Here is a 26470-nt window from a genome sequence, read left to right on the forward strand (position 1 = left end):
TTCTTTTCATACAAATTCCCGATTTTCCCGAAATTCCAAAATACCCATTCTCAATTCAGACTGTTACTACGTCAACATTTTCATATTCACATTATACAATCTCATGCATATCCCACATTTCTCATCCGATTCAGACCGTTCCACCCTCCACACATTCATCTCACCTTGGACAATCAAACTACAATTTTCCAAATTCAAAAAAATTCCAGGAATTCCCGTAAGTCCCGTTTTCCACAGCCTTATTAATACCTCTTCCTGGAAAGTTTTCACAGTCCACATTTTTCAACCGTTTTTGACCATTCCACCTTCAAAACATTCCTCTTAGTTGGGACAACAAATGTTCTTATTTTTCTTTTAATACAAATTCCCGATTTTCCCGAAATTCCAAAATACCCATTCTCAATTCAAACTTACTACGTCAACATTTTCATATTCACATTATAAAATCTCATGCATATCCCACATTTCTCATCCGATTCAGACCGTTCCACCCTCCACACACTCATCTCCCCTTGGACAATCAAAGTACAATTTTCCAAATTCAAAAAAATTCCAGGAATTCCCGCAAGTCCCATTTTCCACAGCCTTATTTTCACCTCTTCCTGGAAAGTTTTCACAGTCCACATTTTCCAACCGTTTTTGACCATTCCACCTTCAAAACATTCCTCTTAGTTGGGACAACAAATGTTCTTATTTTTCTTTTCATACAAATTCCCGATTTTCCCGAAATTCCAAAATACCCATTCTCAATTCAAACTGTTACTACGTCAACATTTTCATATTCACATTATACAATCTCATGCATATCCCACATTTCTCATCCGATTCAGACCGTTCCACCCTCCACACATTCATCTCACCTTGGACAATCAAACTACAATTTTCCAAATTCAAAAAAATTCCAGGAATTCCCAAAATTCCCCATTTCCACAGCCTCATTTTCACCTCTTCCTGGAAAGTTTTCACAGTCCACATTTTTCAACCGTTTTTGACCATTCCACCTTTAAAATATTCCTCTTAGTTGGGACAACAAATGTTCTTATTTTTCTTTTCATACAAATTCCCAATTTTCCCGAAATTCCAAAATACCCATTCTCAATTCAAACTGTTACTACGTCAACATTTTCATATTCACATTATACAATCTCTTGCATATCCCACATTTCTCATCCGATTCAGACCGTTTCACCCTCCACACACTCATCTCACCTTGGACAATCAAATTACAATTTTCCAAATTCAAAAAAAATTCCAGGAATTCCCATAAGTCCCATTTTCCACAGTCTTATTTTCCCCTCTTCCTGGAAAGTTTTCACAGTCCACATTTTCCAACCGTTTTTGACCATTCCACCTTCAAAACATTCCTCTTAGTTGGGACAACAAATGTTCTTATTTTTCTTTTCATACAAATTCCCGATTTTCCCGAAATTCCAAAATACCCATTCTCAATTCAAACGGTTACTACGTCAACATTTTCATATTCACATTATACAATCTCCTGCATATCCCACATTTCTCATCCGATTCAGACCGTTCCACCCTCCACACACTCATCTCACCTTGGACAATCAAACTACAATTTTCCAAATTCAAAAAAATTCCAGGAATTCCCAAAATTCCCCATTTCCTCAGCCTTATTTTCACCTCTTCCTGGAAAGTTTTCACAGTCCACATTTTTCAACCGTTTTTTGACCATTCCACCTTCAAAACATTCCTCTTAGTTGGGACAACAAATGTTCTTATTTTTCTTTTCATACAAATTCCCGATTTTCCCGAAATACCCATTCTCAATTCAAACTGTTACTACGTCAACATTTTCATATTCACATTATACAATCTCATGCATATCCCACATTTCTCATCCGATTCAGACCGTTCCACCCTCCACACATTCATCTCACCTTGGACAATCAAATTACAATTTTCCAAATTAAAAAAAATTCCAGGAATTCCCAAAATTCCCCATTTCCACAGCCTCATTTTCACCTCTTCCTGGAAAGTTTTCACAGTCCACATTTTCCAACCGTTTTTGACCATTCCACCTTCAAAACATTCCTCTTAGTTGGGACAACAAATGTTCCTATTTTTCTTTTCATACAAATTCCCGATTTTCCCGAAATTCCAAAATACCCATTCTCAATTCAAACTGTTACTACGTCAACATTTTCATATTCACATTATACAATCTTATGCATATCCCACATTTCTCATCCGATTCAGACCGTTCCACCCTCCACACATTCATCTCACCTTGGACAATCAAATTACAATTTTCCAAATTCAAAAAAATTCCAGGAATTCCCAAAATTCCCCATTTTCACAGCCTTATTTTCACCTCTTCCTGGAAAGTTTTCACAGTTCACATTTTTCAACCGTTTTTGACCATTCCACCTTTAAAACATTCCTCTTAGTTGGGACAACAAATGTTCCTATTTTAATTTTCATACAAATTCCCGATTTTCCCGAAACACCCATTCTCAATTCAAACTGTTACTACGTCAACATTTTTCAACCGATTCCAAAAAATTCTAACACCAACCCATTCATGTCATCTAGGACAGCGCTTTTCAACCACTGTGCCGTGAGATATTGTCTGGTGTGCCGTGGGAAATTATGCAACTTCACCTAATTGGTCCAAAAAATATTTTTTGCAAATCAATAATTATAATCTGCAAATAATGTGCCGTTGCTTAGTGTCTGTGCTGTGTAAAACTCAGCAGGGTAACCACATAATACTCCAAGTCAGTAGGTGGCAGCAGGTAGTTAATTGCTTTGTAAAAGTCGGAATGTGTCGGGTGAGACAAGGATGGTTTGTTGTGATCCCAATATGCAGACCACATCGAGAGGCAGTGTGCAGGTAAAAAGGTATGTAACGCTTTAACCAAAAATTAACGAAAGGGAAAGGCAATGGATATGCAAAACGAAAGTAAAACTGCACTGGCTACAAAGTAAACAGAAACAGAATGCTGGACGACAGCAAAAACTTACAGCGTCCACAAAGTACATCCGTTCTTGACATGACAATCAACAATGTCCACACAAAGAAGGATAGCAACAATGTAAATAGTCTTGCTTGCTAACACAAACCAGGTGTGCGGAATAGCGCTCAAAGGAAGACGTGAAACTGCTACAGAAAAACACCAACAAAACAGGAAGGGCCACCAAAATAACAGCGCAAGACAAGAACTAAAACACTGCACACAGGAAAACACCAACAAACTCAAAATAAGGCACGACGACCTGGTGGAGTTTCATTTTTTAACGTTTTCTGCTGGTGGTGTGCCTCCGGAATTTTTGATGAGAAAAATGTGCCTTGCCTCAAAAAAGGTTGAAAAACACTGATCTAGGACAATTGTGTATCAACATTTTTAAAAACTCCCGGTTTTCCTGAAATCTTCAAATTTCCAGGAAACTCCCACTCAAATGAATGGATGTATTCATAGTCCTACAATGCCTTAAATTCTCAAAATGTTGCGCATTTTTAAACCCAATTACGACCTTTCAACTAGAGATGTCCGATAATATCGGCCGATAAATGCTTTAAAATGTAATATCGAGAATTATCGGTATCGGTTTCAAAAAGTAAAATTAATGACTTTTTAAAACGCCGCTGTACGGAGCGGTGCATATCCGGTAAAACACGGACGTAGGAAGAAGTACAGAGCAGTTGCGTCTTCCAGTCCGAAGCCCCTCCCCTCTTCCCTCTCCCACACACAACACAGGAGTGGACGACTGCAGCATGAGAGGTTTACTGGCGACGCTTGATGACCTCATCAAACCGCCGAGAGCGCAGCATAACAACAACAAGAGTGTGTTGTTGCCGGTGCTGTAGCCGTGGCTAACAAGCGAGCTCCCTCGGTGACTGACTAACGACACCATGTCTATGGTTTGGGATTATTTTAAAGCATACTTGCCAACCTTGAGACCTCCGATTTCGGGAGGAGGGGGTGGGGGCGTGGTCGGGGGTGGGGCGGGGTGTGGTTGGGGGCGTGGTTAAGAGGGGAGGAGTATATTGACAGCTAGAATTCACCAAGTCAAGTATTTCATACATATACAGTATATAAATATATATATATATATATATATATATATACACATATACATATATATATATAGAGATATCTACATCCTGAAAATATGCAAACAAAACTGTGTTTAGATAATTGATACTTCAAACTTGCGTAAATAAATATTAAGAAATATAACATAATTTGGCTTCTGAGAGTTTCAAAATGTAATGAATAAAATGCTAAAGTTGTTGATAAACAAGCAATTATTTTAATAATTAAATATGGTCATTTTAAATGAATTATTATGATAATTTAAAATCAATTATTTCAAGTATGTTTATTTTAATGTATAATTCTATGGCTGGATGTAATAAGCAGTCAGGAAAAAATACAAATAAAAATACAATTTTGATGTTTTTAGCAAAATATAGTAAACATGTATTTAGTTGGTTTTTTTTTGTAAATTATTAAATATATTTATTTTTAGGTAAGATAAACATAATAATACAATTTATCTCTAGTCTGGATGATTTAGTTCTTGTCACCCTGTTGTCCTCACTCAGGTCCGCATGGAGGTGGAGGGGTGTGGCTTCCAGCTCCGGCTGAAAATCGGGAGATTTTCGGGAGAATATTTGTCCCGGGAGGTTTTCGGGAGAGGCGCTGAATTTCGGGAGTCTCCCGGAAAATTCGGGAGGGTTGGCAAGTATGTTTTAAAGTGTCTCTGACGGATAAAAAAATGGCAATTTGCAACGACTGCAAAAAGTTGGTTATGCGAGGACGTCTTCCTTTAATACGAGCAATTTGATCTCCCACCTCTTCAAGAATCATGAGATACACGATGAATACAAGCGGAAGATGGATGAAAAGCAAACACCAAAAGCAGCTTGCAGTGAACGGAGGTGCCCTGTGTCAACGCAGCATTTCAGAAGCTCTGGCCGACTGCTAGGCCACTTCAAGCACTCACCACCAGCTTGCAGAACATTTTTGTTACTCATACAAATACGTTAGAGCAGGGCAGATTGAGCCCAGTTTATAATTTCCTGTTATACAGTATGCCAGGCAGTCTACTAAAGGAGGACTATGTTATTGTTTACTTACTCTAGTATACTCTGGACTGAAGCTGTGTGCCTTCATTGTTTTTGTAGCTGTTGTTTTGAGGCATGTTTAAAAAAATAAAAATAATAATGCACTTTGTGAAAGTCAAAGTATAGTATTTCCCATAGTTGTAGTGGGTATCAGGATTATCTCAGGGAAAGCATGTCCCAAATTCCAAGCTGCTGTTTTGAGGCATGTTAAAAAAAAATAATGCACTTTGTGACAATAATAAATATGGCAGTGCCATGTTGGCATTTTCCATAACTTGAGTTGAAGTTGTTCTCTTCTTTTGGAAAACCTTGTTACATTGTTTAATGCATCCAGCAGGGCATCACAACAAAATTAGGCATAATAATGTGTTAATTCCACAACTATATACAGCAGGGGTGCTTATTACGTCGATCGCGATCTACCGGTCGATCTCGGAGGGTGTGTCAGTCGATCACCAGCCAGGCATTAAAAAAATAGTCCTAAAAATGAGCGATCATAAATCTTCACTATGACGTCACTTTCGTCACTTGATTGACATTCACGGCACCCGAGGGTCTTCTGAGATGACGCTGGCTGCTGCCAGCTCATTAAAATTACCGACAGGAAGGCGAGAAACACTTTATTTCAACAGACTGGCGCCGTACCTGTCGTCAAAACTCCAAAGACCGACTGCACAGTTGCACAGTTGCGCTAACAAAATAAGAGTCTCAGAAAGCTGGCGTGCACAAGCTAGCAAGCTACGGAGTTTGCCGACAATGTATTTCTTGTAAAGTGTATACAAAGGAGTACGGAAGCTGGACAAATAAGATGCCAAAAACCAACCACTTTCATGTGGTATTGGACAGAAAGGAGGACTTTTTTTTATCCTCCATTCGAAAATGCGGACGTTATCAGCACCACTGTCTGATTTTAATCAATGCAAGTCATCAGAATCAGGTAATACACCAACTTATATTCTTGTCTTCATGAAAGAAAGGAATCCATATGTGTTAAACATGCTTGTATTATCTTTAAACACCTTTAACTTATTAACAATATTAACTATATGTGTTAAACATGCTTGTATTATCATTAAACACCTTTAATTTTTTTAACAATATTAACTATGTGTGTTAAACATGCTTGCATTATCTTTAAACACCTTTTACTTGTTAACAATATTAACTATATGTGTTAAACATTCTTGTATTATCATTAAACACCTTTAATTTTTTAACAATATTAATGATGTGTTAAACATGCTTGTATTATCATTAAACACCTTTAACTTAACAATATTAACTATATGTATTAAACATGCTCGTATTATCATTAAACACCTTTAATTTTTTAACAATATTAACTATATGTGTTAAACATGCTTGTATTATCATTAAACACCTTTAACTTGTTAACAAAAACATATTTCATAAATAAGTAAATGTAAATTATATATATGAATGAGGTAGATCCCCACGACTTGATCAATTGAAAAGTAGCTCGCCTGCAGAAAAAGTGTGAGCACCCCTGATATACAGTATATCGGTATCGCTTGATATCGGAATCGGTAATTAAGAGTTGGACAATATCGAATATCTGCAAAAAAGCCATTATCGGACATCTCTACTTTCAACCATCTACTCTTCCCATATTCTGAACGCAAAACATTTTTAATGTTCCCCAATTTCCCGTTTTCCTGGAATTTCCTGGGTTTTTCTCCCTATTGACAAAGAATGGGCAATATACAATCTAGTGGGTATCCCACATTTCTCATCCAATTGGAACCGTTCCAACATCCACACACTCCACTCACCCTGGACATTCAAGCGGTTCGGTACCGCTCCCCCGTATCGACGGGTCGGTGGCTCGTGCACATAAGGCATTCACACGCAATTCTTCCTGAATTGCAAACTCTACTTCAATTTGCATTTTCTCCTGCCAGCATTGTGGGCGTTCTGATGTTCCGCATATATTCTGCATATCCACAAGGACAGACACGCTCGATGGACTGCGCCCCTTAATCTGCTCACTACAAGAGAGACAAAATCCTCTGCTAACAAGTTTAGTAGATCGGCTTTGTGTGCTGTCAAGTTTGCACAAGCTTTAGTACACGCAAACCTTTAGTAGATCAGGCCCTAATCGTGTTAAGGGGTGACGTCTCTGTCGGTAGTTTTACCGTCCACCAGGGCAGGTTTGACCGGCTCGATGCGAGACACAATTTCTGCCAAGTCAGTGAAAGACGCGTTGGGACACGTCAACACCTGAAAGACACAAACAGACAACATGGACATCAATGACGAGATGAGGGGGAGAGACATTTGTTTACCATGGAATAACAATAAATATATAAATATAGTACACACACACACACACACACACACACACACACACACACACCCCAACCCACGCCTTCACCACCGCTTGAATCCCTTAGGGGTGATGGACGGCTGAGCAGTGCTTTAGATAGCTGCAGCCTGCCACCGAAGCCCGCACTCCCTCCCCTCTGTTGCAAGTCTTGTGGATTCTATGTAACGTGTTTATGCATACTTGCCAACCTTGAGACCTCCGAATTCGGGAGATGGGGGGCGTATATTTATAGCTCGAATTCACTGAAATTCAAGTATTTCTTATATATATATATATATATATATATATATATATATATATATATATATATATATATATATATATATATATATAAATAAATACTTGACTTTCAGTGAATTCGAGCTATATATACACATATATTTATTTCATTTTATATATATATATATATATATATATATATACACATATATATATATATATATATAAAATAAATACTTGACTTTCAGTGAATTCTAGCTATATATACACATTTATTTCATTTTATATATATATATATATATATATATATATATATATATAAAATAAATACTTGACTTTCAGTGAATTCTAGCTATATATACACATATATTTATTTCATTTTATATATATATATATATATATATATATATATATATGAATAAAAGAAATAATTGAATTGCAGTGTTCATTTATTTACACAAATACACACACACATAAAAGTTTGATCTACAAAATGTGCAGGCAGCATACCCCTTCCCCTTCAACTGTCCTGGATGAACTGAAATTATGTTTTCCAATCATTTTGGAACTTGCAAGCGTACTTCTTCTTACTCGTCGACGCCATGTCTCTTCTTCGTTCTTCAGCTTCGTCTCTGTGTTTTTTTTTTGGACATTACTACTTGCCGTAGTTTTGAAGCAATGCATGATGGGAATCCGGATGTTGTGTGTCAGTGTATTAATGTGCTGGCTGGAATAAACACACGTTGAGAAATAGCTCCGTGCCTGCCTACTTTACTTTATAGATAAACCTATGGATAACGGAGACATATATAATAGTCTCCTTTTCAGGTTGTAGAGGACGCTAAAGGCAGTGCCTTTAAGGCACGCCCCCAATATTGTTGTCCGGGTGGAAATCGGGAGAATGGTTGCCCCGGGAACATTTTCGGGAGGGGCACTGAAATTCGGGAGTCTCCCGGGAAAATCGGGAGGGTTGGCAAGTATGGTTTGTGTGTGCTTATGGCTATTGTTTTTTTTCCTTGGCCTCAGTCTGGACCACCTCCTCAGGAGCCCAGTCTGAGACCGAACCTTTTTTTTTACTCAAACTGAAATATATCAACATCATGTATATCAGTGGTTCCCAAATGGGGGTACACGTACCCCTGGGGGTACTTGAAGGTATGCAAAGGGGTACGTGAGATTTTTTTTTAAATATTCTAAAAATAGCAATAATTCAAAAATCCTTTATAAATATATTTCTTGAATAATACTTCAACAAAATATGAATGCAAGTTCATAAACTGAACATCAAATCAAGTAGGCTATTCCATTCATTACAATGCAACAATGCAATATTCAGTGTTGACAGCTAGATTTTTTTGTGGACATATTTATAATTGAATCACTTGTTTATTTTTCAACAAGTTTTTAGTTATTTTTATATCTTTTTTTCCAAATAGTTCAAGAAAGACCACTATAAATGAGCAATATTTTGCACTGTTATACAATTTAATAAATGAGAAACTGATGACATAGTGCTGTATTTTACTTCTTTATCTCTTTTTTTCAACCAAAAATGCTTTGCTCTGATTAGGGGGTATTTGAATTAAAAAAATGTTCACAGGGGGTACATCACTGAAAAAAAGGTTGAGAACCACTGATGTATATGATACTAACATTAATTCTATAATATTTTCAAAAAATGTTGAATCAATCTCATACTATTCAAAGTAACGACATAACGTGCATTTTATTTTGTTGGATTCAACTGCAGGTTTTTTTTTCATATGTTTTAAAAAAGAAAAAAAATGATAATAATAATTACAGTTTTTGTTTTTTCATACTTGTATTGTGACGCCGGTGGTCAATGTTTGTTATAAACTGGTTGTCATGCTCCGCGTGTAACGGTCAATAATACATGAATATGAATGTAGAAAGATTCCCCTCAGGATATTATTACACAATTGCCTGTGCATTTGTTAATTTTTTTATGTACGCTGTAAAAAAAAGAAATCTGCAGATAAGCTAAGTCGCCATCACTTTACAGTAAAATTTACGGTGTTTTTTACAGCATACAACTGTAATTGGAAAAACAGCACTGCTCTTTTTACACGGTAAAAAAAAGGCAGCTCAGCCGTTAGAATGTTATTGTAACACTGACAGTGTTTTTTATAGGACATTACTGTAAATGGAAAATAGGCACCGCTCTTCTTTTACGGAACATTCTGACGACTGAGCTGCCAGGTTTTTACCCTAAAATCTATGAACATTTTAACAGTCTACAATTTGATGGATAACTTGCTTTAAAATCATACGTCTAGCAGACATTTATGTGATTATTCTTTCATTTAACAAAAACAAATACTTGGAATTAGAGACGTCCAATAATATCGGCCTGCCAATATTATCGGCCCATAAATGCGTTAAAATTTAATATCGGAAAGTATCGGTATCTGTTTTTTTTTATTATCGGTATCGGCTTTTTTATTTTTTTATTAAATGAACATAAAAAACACAAGATACACTTACAATTAGTGCATCAACCCAAAAAACCTCCCTCCCCCATTCACACTCATTCACACAAAATGGTTGTTTCTTTCTGTTATTAATATTGTGGTTCCTACATTATATCATACTTGCCAACCTTGAGACCTCCGATTTCGGGAGGTGGGGGGAGGGGGTGGGTGTGGGCGTGGTCGGGGTGGGACGGGGGCGTGGTTGGGGGCGTGGCTAAAAGGGGAGGAGTATATTTACAGCTAGACTTCACCAAGTCAAGTATTTCATTCATCCATCCATCCATCCATTTTCTACCGCTTATTCCCTTTGGGGTCGCGGGGGGCGCTGGAGCCTATCTCAGCTACAATCGGGCGGAAGGCGGTGTACACCCTGGACAAGTCGCCACCTCATCGCAGGGCCAACACAGATAGACAGACAACATTCACACTCACATTCACACACTAGGGCCAATTTAGTGTTGCCAATCATATATATATATATATATATTTTTTTTTTATATATATATATTTTTTATTATATATATATATATATATATATATATATATATATATATATATATATATATATATATATATATATATATATATAAAATAAATACTTGAATTTCAGTGTTCATTTATTTACACATATACACACACATAACACTCATCTACTCATTGTTGAGTTAAGGGTTGAATTGTCCATCCTTGTTCTATTCTCTGTCACTATTTTTCGAACCATGCTGAACACCCTTGTCTCTGATGATGCATTGATGTGTGGCACGCACAAAAGTGCTTTCATCAAATGCACTAGATGGCAGTATTGTCCTGTTTAAGAGTGTCACAACATTGCTGTTTACGGCAGACGAACTGCTTTACGGTATACAAAAAAGTGACTGCTGCTGTTGTGTGTTGTTGCCACGCTGGGAGGACGTTAATGAAACTGCCTAACAATAAACCCACATAAGAAACCAAGAACTCGCCCTCCATCATTCTATAGTTATAACGTGATTGGGCAGGTACGCTTTTTTATATTGTGGAGGACCTGAGTCCGCCTGAATTTCGGGAGATTTTCGGGAGAAAATTTGTCCCGGGAGGTTTTCGGGAGAGGCGCTGAATTTCGGGAGTCTCCCGGAAAATCCGGGAGGGTTGGCAAGTATGCATTATATATCAATATATATCAATACAGTCTGCAAGGGATACAGTCCGTAAGCACACATGATTGTGCGTGCTGCTGGACCACTAATAGTACTAACCTTTAACACTTAATTTTACTCATTTTCATTAATTACTAGTTTCTATGTAACTGTTTTTATATTGTTTTACTTTCTTTTTTATTCAAGAAAATGTTTTTAATTTATTTATCTTATTTTATTTTATAAACATTTTTTAAATGTACCTTATCTTCACCATACCTGGTTGTCCAAATTAGGCATAATAATGTGTTAATTCCACGACTGTATATATCGGTTGATATCGGTATCGGTAATTAAAGAGTTGGACAATATCGGAATATCGGATATCGGCAAAAAGCCATTATCGGACATCCCTACTTGGAATGTATTTTTAAATAATATTAACCTTTAAAAAAAGATATTAACGTCTATTTTATTTCTGTCAAAATGAAAACACCAAATACAATCAGTAAGAAAATAACTTTTGACGCATGCATTTTTTCCTGGCTTTGTGGGCCTTAAATTAGACGCACTTGTGTTTTTTATTAGTGTCATTTTTATTGTGTTACTTTCTATTTTATTCATTAGGGGAGTGTTTTCAACCGTTTTTGAGCCAAGGCACATTTGTTTCATTAAAAAAAAAATACAGAGGCACACCACCAGCAGAAAAGGTTATAAAATTAAACTCCACCAGGTTGTAGAGCCTTATTTTGACTTTGTTGTTGTTTCCTGTGTGTAGTGCTTTAGATCCTGTCTTGCGCTGTTATTTTGGTGACCTTTCCTGTTTTGTTGGTGTTCTCCTGTAGCAGCTTCACGCCTTCCTTTGAGTGCTATTGCCCGCACCTGCTTTGTTTTCGCAATCAAGACTATTTAAGTTGTGCGTACGCTATCCTTCTTTGTGGGGACATTGTTGATTGTCATGTCATGTACGGATGTACTTTGTGGATGCCGTCTCTGCTCCACACGCTGTAAGTTTTTGCTGTCGTCCAGCATTCTGTTTTTGTTTACTTTGTAGCCAGTTCAGTTTTACTCTTGTTTTGCATAGCCATCCTTTTTCCTAGCGGGACTTGCCTTTTGTTCATTTTTTGGTTTAAGCGTTACAAACCTTTTTACCTGCACGCTGTCTCCCGCTGTGCTCTGCATATTGGGATCACGACAAACCATCCTCGATGCGTTCCGACTTCTACAAAGCAATGAACTACCTGCTGCCACCTACTGATGTGGAGTTTTACATGGTTACCCTGCCAAGCTCTACACAGCACAGACACTAGACAACGGCACATTATAGTGGTGTAACGTTACGTGTATTTGTATTGAACCGTTTCGGTACGGGGGTTCCGGTTCGGTTCGGAGGTGTGCCGAACGAGTTTCCACATGGACCTATTAAGTAGCGTAACGCACGTTGTGTAAACAATGCACACCGAGGCACAACACACGGCATGCTAGCAGCTAACGGGCTACGATAGACTGACCATACGTCCTCTTTTCACCGGACATGTCCTCTTTTGCGGAGCTGTCAGGGCGGAGTTTCTTAAATGCCTCAAATGTCCGGCATTTTGAGATAGGGTTGCGTGTATTTTCAATGTACGTTCAGGGTTAAGAAGGGGTTAAAAACAAAACAAATTGTGAGGGAGGGGCAGAGACAGAGAGAGAGAGAGAGTTATGATAAACGCGCATGCGTCGCCAGGCTCTGCTTTTTATCCATAGATTTATCACATTTAATTTTTTATTATCTATAGCAGGGCTGTCAAAAGTGTGCCCCGGAGGCCATTTGCGGCCCACGGCTAATGTTTTAAAGGCCCACGGCACATTCTAAAAATACTATTAAAATAAACAAAAACATAACAGAAGTGAAATAAAAAAAGCTTAAAGGTTAAATGTCATTTAGAAAAAGTTGCAATGTTGACTAATAAAACAAAGCGGTTTTTGTTTTTCTTTCAAACTGTCATTGCTCAAAACATAATATTGAATCAAAATCAATGTTATTATGAATTATTGACCTATCCAAAGTTCCCATTACTTCACATCAAATATTCCACTTAGAAAAATATTTTTGGTGGAAGATTTTGCAAATTTGGTAAATAAATAGATCTTCAGCTCTCACTGGATCGGTTCGCAGCCGAGTGTGAAGCGACTGGGATGAGAATCAGCACCTCCAAGTCCGAGTCCATGGTTCTCGCCCGGAAAAGGGTGGAGTGCCATCTCCGGGTTGGGGGGGAGATCTTGCCCCAAGTGGAGGAGTTCAAGTACCTCGGAGTGGGGGAAGAGTGGATGGTGATGTGGACAGGCGGATCGGTGCAACATCTTCAGTAATGCGGACGCTGTATCGATCCGTTGTGGTGAAGAAGGAGCTGAGCCGGAAGGCAAAGCTCTTAATTTACCGGTCGATCTACGTTCCCATCCTCACCTATGGTCATGAGCTTTGGGTCATGACCGAAAGGACAAGATCACGGGTCGAAATGAGTTTCCTCCGCCGGGTGGCGGGTCTCTCCCTCAGAGATAGGGTGAGAAGCTCTGTCATCCGGGGGGAGCTCAAAGTAAAGCCGCTGCTCCTCCACATGGAGAGGAGCCAGATGAGGTGGTTCGGGCATCTGGTCAGGATGCCACCCGAACGCCTCGGGCACGTCCGACCGGTAGGAGGCCACGAGGAAGACCCAGGACACGTTGAGAAGACTATGTCTCCCGGCTGGCCTGGGAACGCCTCGGGATCCCCCGGGAGGAGCTGGACGAAGTGGCTGGGGAGAGGGAAGTCTGGGCTTCCCTGCTTAGGCTGCTGCCACCGCGACCCGACCTCGGATAAGCGGAAGAAGATGGATGGATGGATGGTAAATAAATAACCCCAAAATTTATATTTTGTTGTTTTCTTACTGTACCGAAAATGGACAGAACCGTGCCCTCTAAACCGAAGTACGTACCGAACCGACATTTTTGTGTACCGTTACACCATACTTGCCAACCTTGAGACCTCCGATTTCGGGAGGTGGGGGGGAGGGGGTGGGCGTGGTCTGGGTGGGACGGGGGCGTGGTTGGGGGCGTGGCTAAAAGGGGAGGGGTATATTTACAGCTAGAATTCACCAAGTCAAGTATTTCATATATATATATATATATATATATATATATATATATATATATATATATATATATATATATATATATATATATATAAGAAATACTTGACGTTCAGTGAATTCTAGATATATATATATTTCTTTTATTATATATATATTTTATTATATATATATAAAAAATAAATACTTGAATTTCAGTGTTCATTTATTTACACTTATACACACACATAACACTCATCTACTCATTGTTGAGTTAAGGGTTGAATTGTCCATCCTTGTTCTATTCTCTGTTACTATTTTTCGAACCATGCTTAACACCCTCTCTGATGATGCATTGATCATTGATGTGTGGCACGCACAAAAGTGCTTTCATCAAATGCACTAGATGGCAGTATTGTCCTGTTTAAGAGTGTCACAACATTGCTGTTTACGGCAGACGAACTGCTTTACGGTATACAAAAAAGTGACTGCTGTTGTGTGTTGTTGCCGCACTGGGAGGACGTTAATGAAACTGCCTAACAATAAACCCACATAAGAAACCAAGAACTCGCCCTCCATCATTCTACAGTTATAACGTCATTGGGCAGGTACGCTTTTTTATATTGTGGAGGACCTGAGTCCGCCTGAATTTCGGGAGAAAATTTGTCCCGGGAGGTTTTCGGGAGAGGCGCTGAATTTCGGGAGTCTCCCGGAAAATCCGGGAGGGTTGGCAAGTATGCGTTACACCCCTTGCAGATTATAATTATTGATTTGCACAATATATTTTTTGGACCAATTAGGTGAAGTTGCATAATTTCCCACGGCACACCAGACAATATCCTTGAGATATTAGTGGTTGAAAAACACTGCATTAGGGCACCACACAATTTGGATTCTTGTGTGTAACGATTCGATTCCCGATTCAAAATGTTTTTGCCAGTGGCTTCTCTCCTGTCACATGTCTTGGAGAACAGGTGGTGGTGTTGCTCTCAGGCCAGTTAGGACTACGTGGGACAATAAGAGCCACACTGAGACCTAAATCCGGAGCGCTGCGAGGCTCCTTTTTTTGGCGCGAGAACACAGAGAGCGGCATAAAAGCTGATTACAGTTCCTCTCGGAATGATGGAAAAAAGCCAGTTATTGACGGAACACTTCATCAAAATGTCAAGTCGGCTTTGCCGCGCCCGGGCTTTCTGTGAGGAGCGGCAATAAAGTGCGACCGAGACGCCGCCCGCGTCTGAAGGATTGTGATGTAAGAAGGCCGAAGCGGGCGCTTACGTCGTTCTTGCTTTGGGTGTTGTGGAACTCCTCCTGGTGTCTGTCCTTCAGCATCTTCTCCACCACGCCGCTGCGACTCCACACGTCGAACACCGTCTTGCCGTGCTGGTATCCCACCTCCTGACACCACACACAAAGTTACATTCTTTACACGGTCCTACACCTTCTCCAATCACTTCCTATCTTTAACCCTGGAACACCAAAACTTCACATCATCAGCGTGATTAGTTCTTTCTAGAGATGTCCGATAATGGCTTTTTTGCCGATATCCGATATTGTCCAACTCGTAATTACCGATTCCGATATCAACCGATACCGATATATACAGTCGTGGAATTAACACATTATTATGCCTAATTTTGTTGTTATGCACCGCTGGATGCATTAAAACAGGGGTGCTCATTACGTCGATCGCGAGCTACCGGTCGATCGCGGAGGGTGTGTCAGTCGATCACCAGCCAGGCATTAAAAAAATAGTCCTAAAAATGAGCGATCATAAATCTTCACTAGGACGTCACTTTCGTCACTTGATTGACATTCACGGCACCCGAGGGTCTTCTGAGATGACGCTGGCTGCTGCCAGCTCATTAAAATGACCGACTGGAAGGCGAGAAACACTTTATTTCAACAGACTCTGGCGCCGTACCTGTCGTCAAAACTCCAAAGACCGACTGCACAGTTGCACAGTTGCGCTACCAAAATAAGAGTCTCAGAAAGCTGGCGTGCACAAGCCAGCAAGCTACGGAGTTTGCCGACAATGTATTTCTTGTAAAGTGTATACAAAGGAGTACGGAAGCTGGATAAATAAAATGCCAAAAACCAACCACTTTCATGTGGTATTGGACAGAAAGGAGGACTTTTTTTCTCCTTCATTCGAAAATGCGGACGATTCCAATCAATGCAAAAGTCATCAGAATCAGGTAATACACCAACTTATATTCTTGTCTTCATGAAAGAAAGGAATCTATATGTGTTAAACATGCTTGTATTTTCTTTAACCACCTTTAAGTTGTTAACAATATTAACTATATGTGTTAAACATGCTTGTATTATCTTTAACCACTTTTAACTTGTTAACAATATTAACTATATGTGTTAAACATGCTTGCATTATCTTTAAACACCTTTAACTTGTTAACAATATTAACTATATGTGTTAAACATGCTTGCATTTTCATTAAACACCTTTAACTTATTAACAATATTAACTATATGTGTTAAACATGCTTGTATTATCTTTAAACACCTTTAACTTGTTAACAATTTTAACTATATGTATTAAACATACTTGTATTTTCATTAAACACCTTTAACTTGTTAACAATATTAACTATATGTGTTAAACATGCTTGCATTATCATTAAACACCTTTAACTTGTTAACAATATTAACTATATGTATTAAACATACTTGTATTTTCATTAAACACCTTTAACTTGTTAACAATATTAACTATATGTGTTAAACATGCTTGCATTATCATTAAACACCTTTAACTTGTTAACAATATTAACTATATGTATTAAACATGCTTGTATTATCATTAAACACCTTTAACTTGTTAACAATATTAACTATGTGTTAAACATGCTTGCATTATCATTAAACACCTTTAACTTGTTAACAATATTAACTATATGTGTTAAACATGCTTGCATTATCATTAAACACCTTTAACTTGTTAACAATATTAACTATAAGTGTTAAACATGCTTGTATTATCTTTAAACACCTTTAACTTGTTAACAATTTTAACTATATGTATTAAACATACTTGTATTTTCATTAAACACCTTTAACTTGTTAACAATATTAACTATATGTGTTAAACATACTTGTATTATCATTAAACACCTTTAATTTATTAACAATATTAACTATATGTGTTAAACATGCTTGCATTATCATTAAACACCTTTAACTTGTTAACAAAAACATATATTTCATAAATAAGTAAATATAAAATATATATACGAATGAGGTAGATCCCCACGACTTGATCAATTGAAAAGTAGCTCACCTGCAGAAAAAGTGTGAGCACCCCTGCATTAAACAATGTAACAAGGTTTTTTTAAATAAATCAACTCAAGTTATGGAAAAAAGTGCCAACATGGAACTGCCATATTTATTATTGAAGTCAAAAAGTGCATTTTTTTTTTTAACATCCCTCAAAACAGCAGCTTGGAATTTGGGAAATGCTCTCCCCGAGAGAGCATGAGGAGGTTGAGGTGGGCGGGGTTGGGGGGGCGGGGTATATTGTAGCGTCACAGAAGAGTTAGTGCTGCAAGGGGTTCTGGGTATTTGTTCTGTTGTGTTTATGTTGTGTTACGGTGCGGATGTTCACCCGAGATGTGTTTGTCATTCTTGTTTGGTGTGGGTTCACAGTGTGGCGCATATTTGTAACAGTGTTAAAGTTGTTTATACGGCCACCCTCAGTGTGACCTGTATGGCTGTTGACCAAGTATGCTTGGCATTCACTTGTGTGTGTGAAAAGCCGTAGATATTATGTGACTGGGCCGGCAGGCAAAGGCAGTGCCTTTAAGGTTTATTGTCGCTCGGTACTTCTCCCTACGTCCGTGTACACATGGACGTTTTAAAAAGTCATACATTTTACTTTTTGAAACCGATACTGATAATTTCCAATATTACATTTTAAAGCATTTATTGGCAGTCCGATATTATCGGACATCTCTAGTTCTTTCCTAAATAACCTGACGTATCAGATGAGATGCATGCACTGCACGTACAATCCACATGAGGGCAGAATTGAAAAGAACAAAAAAAACTTAGAAAATTCTCACGGAAATTTTGATGGGCCTGCAATCTGTGTGATTTGGATTAATCATGATTATTCCAAATCCAAAAGTGTGATTAAAAAAATAATGGTTTGACAGCCCTATTAATAAGATATACTATTAGGAAACTATTTACGTTGTCGCCTGTAATATGTTTTTTCACCTTTTCCGACATGTTAGAATGTCAAACTGTACATAGTCACTGTGTACTTGTTCAAAACATCGCTATACATAAACTAACTAACCTAAATTAAGTTGCTTTTAGCATCTTTTATGTCAACAATTTATAAATGGTACTAGTGGTACGCGGGCTCCATCTAGTGGTGTAACAAAGAATCAATTAATTATAGTACAGTGCTTTATTTTCCGATATTCAAACACAGTGTTAGTGTTCACACTACAGTTAAACTTGTTATATAAAACCTCTGCCTTGTTTTTAATGAACACTTAGGCCTACTACACTACTGTATTTTAATGTTGTCATTATGGTGGTACTTAATGAATACTTAGGCCTACTGCGCTACTGTATTTTAATGTTGTCATTGTGGTGGTACTTAATGAATACTTAGGCCTACTGCGCTACTGTATTTTAATGTTGTCATTGTGGTGGTATTTAATGAATACTTAGGCCTACTACGCTACTGTAATTTAATGTTGTCATTATGGTGGTACTTAATGAATACTTAGTCCTACTACGCTACTGTATTTTAATGTTGTCATTATGGTGGTACTTAATGAATACGTAGGCCTACTACGCTACTGTATTTTAATGTTGTCATTATGGTGGTACTTAATGAATACGTAGGCCTACTACGCTACTGTATTTTAATGTTGTCATTATGGTGGCACTTAATGAATACTTAGGCCTACTACGCTACTGTATTTTAATGTTGTCATTATGGTGGTACTTAATGAATACTTAGGTCTACTACACTACTGTATTTTAATGTTGTCATTATGGTGGTACTTAATGAATGCATAGGCCTACTACACTACTGTATTTTAATGTTGTCATTATGGTGGTACTTAATGAATACGTAGGCTTACTACGCTGCTGTATTTTAATGTTGTCATTATGGTGGTACCTAATGAATACTTAGGCCTACTACGCTACTGTATTTTAATGTTGTCATTATGGTGGTACTTAATGAATACTTAGGCCTACTATGCTACTGTATTTTAATGTTGTCATGGTGGTACTTAAGGAATACTTAGGCCTACTACGCTACTGTATTTTAATGTTGTCATTATGGTGGTACTTAATGAATACTTAGGTCTACTACACTACTATATTTTAATGTTGTCGTTATGGTGGTACTTAATGAATGCGTAGGCCTACTACACTACTGTATTTTAATGTTGTCATTATGGTGGCACTTAATGAATACTTAGGCCTACTACACTACTGTATTTTAATGTTGTCATTATGGTGGTACTTAATGAATACTTAGGTCTACTACACTACTATATTTTAATGTTGTCGTTATGGTGGTACTTAATGAATGCGTAGGTCTACTACACTACTGTATTTTAATGTTGTCATTATGGTGGCACTTAATGAATACTTAGGCCTACTACGTTGCTGTATTTTAATGTTGTCATTATGGTGGTACTTGGAGAGACAAGTTTTTTCTGAGGTGGGACTCGGTGGAAAAAGTTTGAGAACCGCTGGAATAAATTATAAATAAGTATTGAATAATACATTTAAATAAATATTTAAAAAATCATACATACAATTAACATAAATATACATGTAGTGATAGATAAATGTCAAATTGTTAGAATAATTATGTGTAAGTTATCACACAACTCTTATGCTTAAAGGCCGTTGCTATAGTTATTATCAATTGTGCTGAAGTTGTACTTTTCTATTGGTGCAAAGTGTTGCAAATCCAAGATTGCGAGTCGACTCTTATCACTGTTTGTGTCCAGAACATCGAGTACCGGGACGCAGACAAAGCAGAGACAGGGCGATATCACGAGTGTCAGCACATTTGCATTTCTTAATAATCATATATTGTGTCTAACTGGGGCTGCTAAAATTACCCCCCTTCCTTCAGAAGCAGCCTCAGTGATGTAACCAGGGACCTCCCAAATAAATACAGGAGCACGTGGGCTGTACCTTAGAGCGTAGGTTGGTTCTGTAACTAAGAGTACAGCCCAAAAACATTGAGCAAAATTTAACTCTGTCCCTGCCTCATTCCTTGCTTCTTGTCTGTTTAATAGATGTCATCAGTGTTTGAACCTGACACAAATAGATAATTGTAGCCTTCTGCATATGAATGCTTTCAGTCGTTATTATGAAGACTTAATGACGTGTTTATCTGAACTTACGGCGATCTCGTCAAACTTTCCAAACTCCAGCGTCCGGTATCGGTCGATGGGAGGCCTGATGTACTCGCAGTAGTCGCTGTTCTTCACAGTGTCCAGGTGTCGCACGCAGCACACGTAGGCCAGGCGAGTCTGAATCTCCGCCATGTTCAACACCTGAGGTGTAAGCAGTGGAAAAAAACAACAAAAAACGCCTCGTTAGAGTCCCGGAGATGCACTCCGTGGCCTTTTATCTTTCCAATCGATGCGTTACCTTGACTTTCTCTGCCAGGGGGTTGAGGCGTTTCCATAGCAACCACCAGCCTGACAGCGAGTCGCCGTAATTAGTCAGGTTGGTTTCGTCGCGGCTGCCCACGTCGATCGCTATCACCACTTTGGCCCCCATGGAGCGCGCCACGTCGGCTGGCAGTGGGGGTGGTCAAAAGTCAATGCAGCGAAATAAAAAGATCATTCTGTATATGAATGGAAGTACATCAAAGACAAGGAATTTCACAATGATTAAAGCTGCAAGCCGCTTTGGACGTGCCTTCGCACCCCTGTGCAACTCTGGCTTCACGTAAGTCGGCGGGCACGCATGTTGCTCGCGGTTACATCCTCCCCAATGCCGAGACCCACTATCAAACATTCCAGGACGCTTGGGGCGTGTAAAAGGAACTCATGACGGTTATAACTTTTCACCACAAGGGGGCAATTTTGGTGCCACGGCAGTCATACCGTCAAGTGCTACCCAATGCTCACATTTCAGGACGATCAGAGGACGTGGAAGGAAGTTATGACTGTTATACCTTTTCACCACAAGGGGGCGATATTGGTGCAAAGACAGTCATTCAGTAGTGTCCCACCCAATGCTCCGACCCACCATAAAAAAAATTCAGGAAGATTGAAGTATGTGGAAGGAAGTTATGACTGTTATACCTTTTCACCACAAGGGGGCGATATTGGTGCAAAGGCAGTCATTCAGTAGCATTCCACCGAATGCACTACCCACCATAAAAAAATTCAGGAAGATTGGAGCATGTGGAAAGAAGTTATGACTGTTATACCTTTTCACCACAAGGGGGCGTTATTGGTGCAAAGGCAGTCATTCAGTAGCATCCCAGTGAATGCACTACCCACCATAAAAAAATTCAGGAAGATTGAAGCATGTGGAAGGAAGTTATGACTGTTATACCTTTTCACCACAAGGGGGCGATATTGTTGCAAAGACAGTCATTCAGTAGCGTTCCACCAAATGCACTGACCCACCATAAAAAAATTCAGAAAGATTGGAGCATGTGGCAGGAAGTTATGACTGTTATACCTTTTCACCACAAGGGGGCGATATTTGGTGCAGAGGCAGTCATTCAGTAGCATCCCACCGAATGCACTACTCATCATAAAAAAATTCAGGAAGATTGGAGCATGTGGAAGGAAGTTATGACTATTATACCTTTTCACCACAAGGGGGCGATATTGGTGCAAAGACAGTCATTCAGTAGCGTCCCACCGAATGCTCCGACCCACCATAAGAAAAATTCAGGAAGATTGAAGCATGTGGAAGGAAGTTATGACTGTTATACCTTTTCACCACAAGGGGGCGTTATTGGTGCAAAGGCAGTCATTCAGTAGCATCCCAGTGAATGCACTACCCACCATAAAAAAATTCAGGAAGATTGAAGCATGTGGAAGGAAGTTATGACTATTATACCTTTTCACCACAAGGGGGCGATATTGGTGCAAAAGCAGTCATTCAGTAGCGTCCCACCAAATGCACTGGCCCACCATAAAAAAATTCAGAAAGATTGGAGCATGTGGAAGGAAGTTATGACTGTTATACCTTTTCACCACAAGGGGGCGTTATTGGTGCAAAGGCAGTCATTCAGTAGTATCCCACTGAATGCACTACCCACCATAAAAAAATTCAGGAAGATTGGAGCATGTGGAAGGAAGTTATGACTATTATACCTTTTCACCACAAGGGGGCGATATTGGTGCAAAGACAGTCATTCAGTAGCGTCCCACCCAATGCTCTGACCCACCATAAAAAAATTCAGGAAGATTGAAACATGTGGAAGGAAGTTATGACTGTTATACCTTTTCACCACAAGGGGGCGATATTGGTGCAAAAGCAGTCATTCAGTAGCGTCCCACCAAATGCACTGACCCACCATAAAAAAATTCAGAAAGATTGGAGCATGTGGCAGGACGTTATGACTGTTATACCTTTTCACCACAAGGGGGCGATATTTGGTGCAGAGGCAGTCATTCAGTAGCATCCCACCGAATGCACTACCCACCATAAAAAAATTCAGGAAGATTGGAGCATGTGGAAGGAAGTTATGACTATTATACCTTTTCACCACAAGGCGGCGATATTGGTGCAAAGACAGTCATTCAGTAGCGTCCCACCGAATGCTCCGACCCACCATAAAAAAAATTCAGGAAGATTGGAGCATGTGGCAGGAAGTTATGACTGTTATAATGTTTCAGCACAAAGGGGCGATATCGGTGCAAAGGCAGTCATTCAGTAAGTGAAGTGAATTATATACATTTTTTTATATTTATATAGCACTTTTTCTCTAGTGACTCCAAGCGCTTTACATAGTGAAACCCAATATCTAAGTTACATTTAAACCAGTGTGGGTGGCACCGGGAGCAGAAGGGTAAAGTCTCTTGCCCAAGGACACAACGGCAGTGACTAGGATGGCAGAAGCGGGGATCGAACCTGGAACCCTCAAGTTGCTGGCACGACCACTCTACCACTCGAGCTATACCGCCCCAGCAGCGTCCCACCGAATGCACTGACCCACCATAAAACATTTTCAGGAAGATCGAAGCATGTGGAAGGAAGTTATGACTGTTATACCTTTTCACCACAAGGGGGCAATATTGGTGCAACGGCAGACATGCAGTAGCGTCACACCTAATGCACTACCCACCATGAAAAATTTCAGGAAGATTAGAGCATGTGGAAGGAAGTTATTATGACTGTTATACCTTTTCACCACAAAGGGGCGATATTGGTGCTAAGGCGGTCATTCAGTAGCATCCCACTGAATGCACTACCCACCATAAAAAAAATTCAGGAAGATCGGAGCATGTGGCAGGAACTTATGACTGTTATACCTTTTCACCACAAAGGGGCGATATTGGTGCTAAGGCGGTCATGCAGTAGTGTACCACCGAATGCACTACCCACCATAAAACATTTTCAGGAAGATTGAAGCAGGTGGAAGGAAGTTATGACTGTTATACCTTTTCACCACAAGGGGGCGATATTGGTGCAAAGGCAGTCATTCAGTAGTATCCCACTGAATGCACTACCCACCATAAAACATTTTCAGGAAGATTGGAGCATGTGGAAGGAAGTTATGACTGTTATACCTTTTCACCACAAGGGGGCGATATTAGTGCAAAGGCAGTCATTCAGTAGCATCCCACCGAATGCACTGACCCACCATAAAAAAAGTCAGGAAGATCGGAGCATGTGGAAGGAAGTTATGACTGTTATACCTTTTCACCACATGGCGGCGATATTGGTGCAAAGGCGGTATAGCTCGGTTGGTAGAGCGGCCGTGCCAGCAACTTGAGGGTTGCAGTTTCAATCCCTGCTCCCGCCATCCTAGTCACTGCCGTTGTGTCCTTGGGCAAGACACTTTACCCACCTGCTCCCAGTGCCACCCACACTGGTTTAAATGTAACTTAGATATTGGGTTTCACTATGTAAAGCGCTTTGAGTCACTAGAGAAAAGCGCTATATAAATATAATTCACTTCACTTCATGCAGTAGCATACCACTGAATGCACTGACCCAACATAAAAAAATACAAGAAGATTGGAACATGTGGAAGGAAGTTATGACTATTATACCTTTTCACCACAAGGGGGCGATATTGGTGCAAATGCAGTCATTCAGTAGCGTCCCACCAAATGCACTACCCACCATAAAAAATTTCCGGAAGATTGAAGCATGTGGAATGAAGTTATGACTGTTATACATTTTAACCACAAGGCGGCGATATTGGTGCAAAGGCAGTCAATCAGTAGCGTCCCATCGAATGCTCCAACCCACCATCGAAAATTTCAGGAAGATCGGAACATGTGGCAGGAAGTTATGACTGTTATAATGTTTCAGCACAAGGGGGCGATATCGGTGCAAAGGCAGTCATTCAGTAAGTGAAGTGAAGTATATTCATTTTATATTTATATAGCACTTTTTCTCTAGTGACTCAAACCCAATATCTAAGTTACATTTAAACCAGTTACATTTAAACCAGTGTGGGTGGCGCTGGGAGCAGGTGGGTAAAGTGTCTTGCCCAAGGACACAACGGCAGTGACTAGGATGGCAGAAGCGGGGATCGAACCTGGAACCCTCAAGTTGCTGGCACGACCACTCTACCACTCTACCACTCGAGCTATACCGCCCCAGCAGTGTCCCACCGAATGCACTGACCCACCATAAAACATTTTCAGGAAGATCGGAGCATGTGGAAGGAAGTTATGACTGTTATACCTTGTCACCACAAGGGGGCGATATTGGTGCAAAGGCAGTCATGCAGTAGCGTCCCACCGAATACTCCGACCCACCATAAAAAATGTCAGGAATATCGGAGCATGTGGCAGGAAGTTATGACTGTTATACTTTTTCACCACAAAGAGGCAATATTGGTGCAAAAGCAGTCATTCAGTAGCATCCCACCGAATGCACTACCCACCATAAAAAAATTCAGGAAGATTGGAGCATGTGGAAGGAAGTTATGACCGTTATACTTTTTCACCATAAGGGGGCGATATTGGTGCAAAGTCAGTTATTCAGTAGCGTCCCACTGGATGCACTGACCCAACATTAAAAAAATTCAGGAAGATTGAAGCATGTGGAAGGAAGTTATGACTGTTATACCTTTTCACCACAAGGGGGCCATATTGGTGCAAAGTCAGTCATTCAGTAGCATCCCACTGAATGCACTACCCACCATAACAAAAATTCAGGAAGATTGGAGCATGTGGAAGGAAGTTATGACTATTATACCTTTTCACCACAAGGGGGCGATATTGGTGCAAAGGCAGTCATTCAGTAGCGTCCCACCCAATGCTCCGACCCACCATAAAAAAATTCAGGAAGATTGGAGCATGTGGAAGGAAGTTATGACTGTTATACCTTTTCACCACAAGGGGGCGTTATTGGTGCAAAGGCAGTCATTCAGTAGCATCCCACTAAATGCACTACCCACCATAAAAAAATTCAGGAAGATTGGAGCATGTGGAAGGAAGTTATGACTGTTATACCTTTCCACCACAAGGGGGCCATATTGGTGCAAAGGCAGTCATTCAGTAGCATCCCACTGAATGCACTACCCACCATAACAAAAATTCAGGAAGATTGAAGCATGTGGAAGGAAGTTATGACTATTATACCTTTTCACCACAAGGGGGCGATATTGGTGCAAAGACAGTCATTCAGTAGCGTCCCACCCAATGCTCCGACCCACCATAAAAAATTCAGGAAGATTGGAGCATGTGGAAGGAAGTTATGACTATTATACCTTTTCACCACAAGGGGGGGTTATTGGTGCAAAGGCAGTCATTCAGTAGCATCCCACTGAATGCACTACCCACCATAAAAAAATTCAGGAAGATTGGAGCATGTGGAAGGAAGTTATGACTATTATACCTTTTCACCACAAGGGGGCGATATTGTTGCAAAGACAGTCATTCAGTAGCGACCCACCATAA

The 26470-nt window shown here is 39.5% G+C and overlaps 1 protein-coding gene across 4 annotated transcripts in view; it reads right to left on the bottom strand.

Annotated features, from left to right (window-relative positions):
- pnpla7a (patatin-like phospholipase domain containing 7a) overlaps window positions 1–26470 on the bottom strand; it is a 112148-nt gene that overhangs the window by 11802 nt on the left and 73876 nt on the right. For 2 of the 4 annotated variants that reach the window (XM_061966461.1, XM_061966464.1), the window contains exons 31-34: window positions 21012–21160; window positions 20762–20914; window positions 15633–15752; window positions 7252–7336 (exon numbers count right to left, since the gene is read on the bottom strand). In XM_061966461.1, coding sequence (XP_061822445.1) covers window positions 7252–7336; window positions 15633–15752; window positions 20762–20914; window positions 21012–21160 — 507 coding nt within the window. Of the gene's footprint in view, window positions 1–6559; window positions 7105–7193; window positions 7337–15632; window positions 15753–20761; window positions 20915–21011; window positions 21161–26470 lie in introns of those variants that run through there. The other 2 variants (XM_061966462.2, XM_061966463.1) reach the window with 2 other exon arrangements.

This window comes from Nerophis lumbriciformis, linkage group LG11 (assembly GCF_033978685.3).
Source record: "Nerophis lumbriciformis linkage group LG11, RoL_Nlum_v2.1, whole genome shotgun sequence".
NCBI classification, from domain to species: domain Eukaryota; kingdom Metazoa; phylum Chordata; class Actinopteri; order Syngnathiformes; family Syngnathidae; genus Nerophis; species Nerophis lumbriciformis.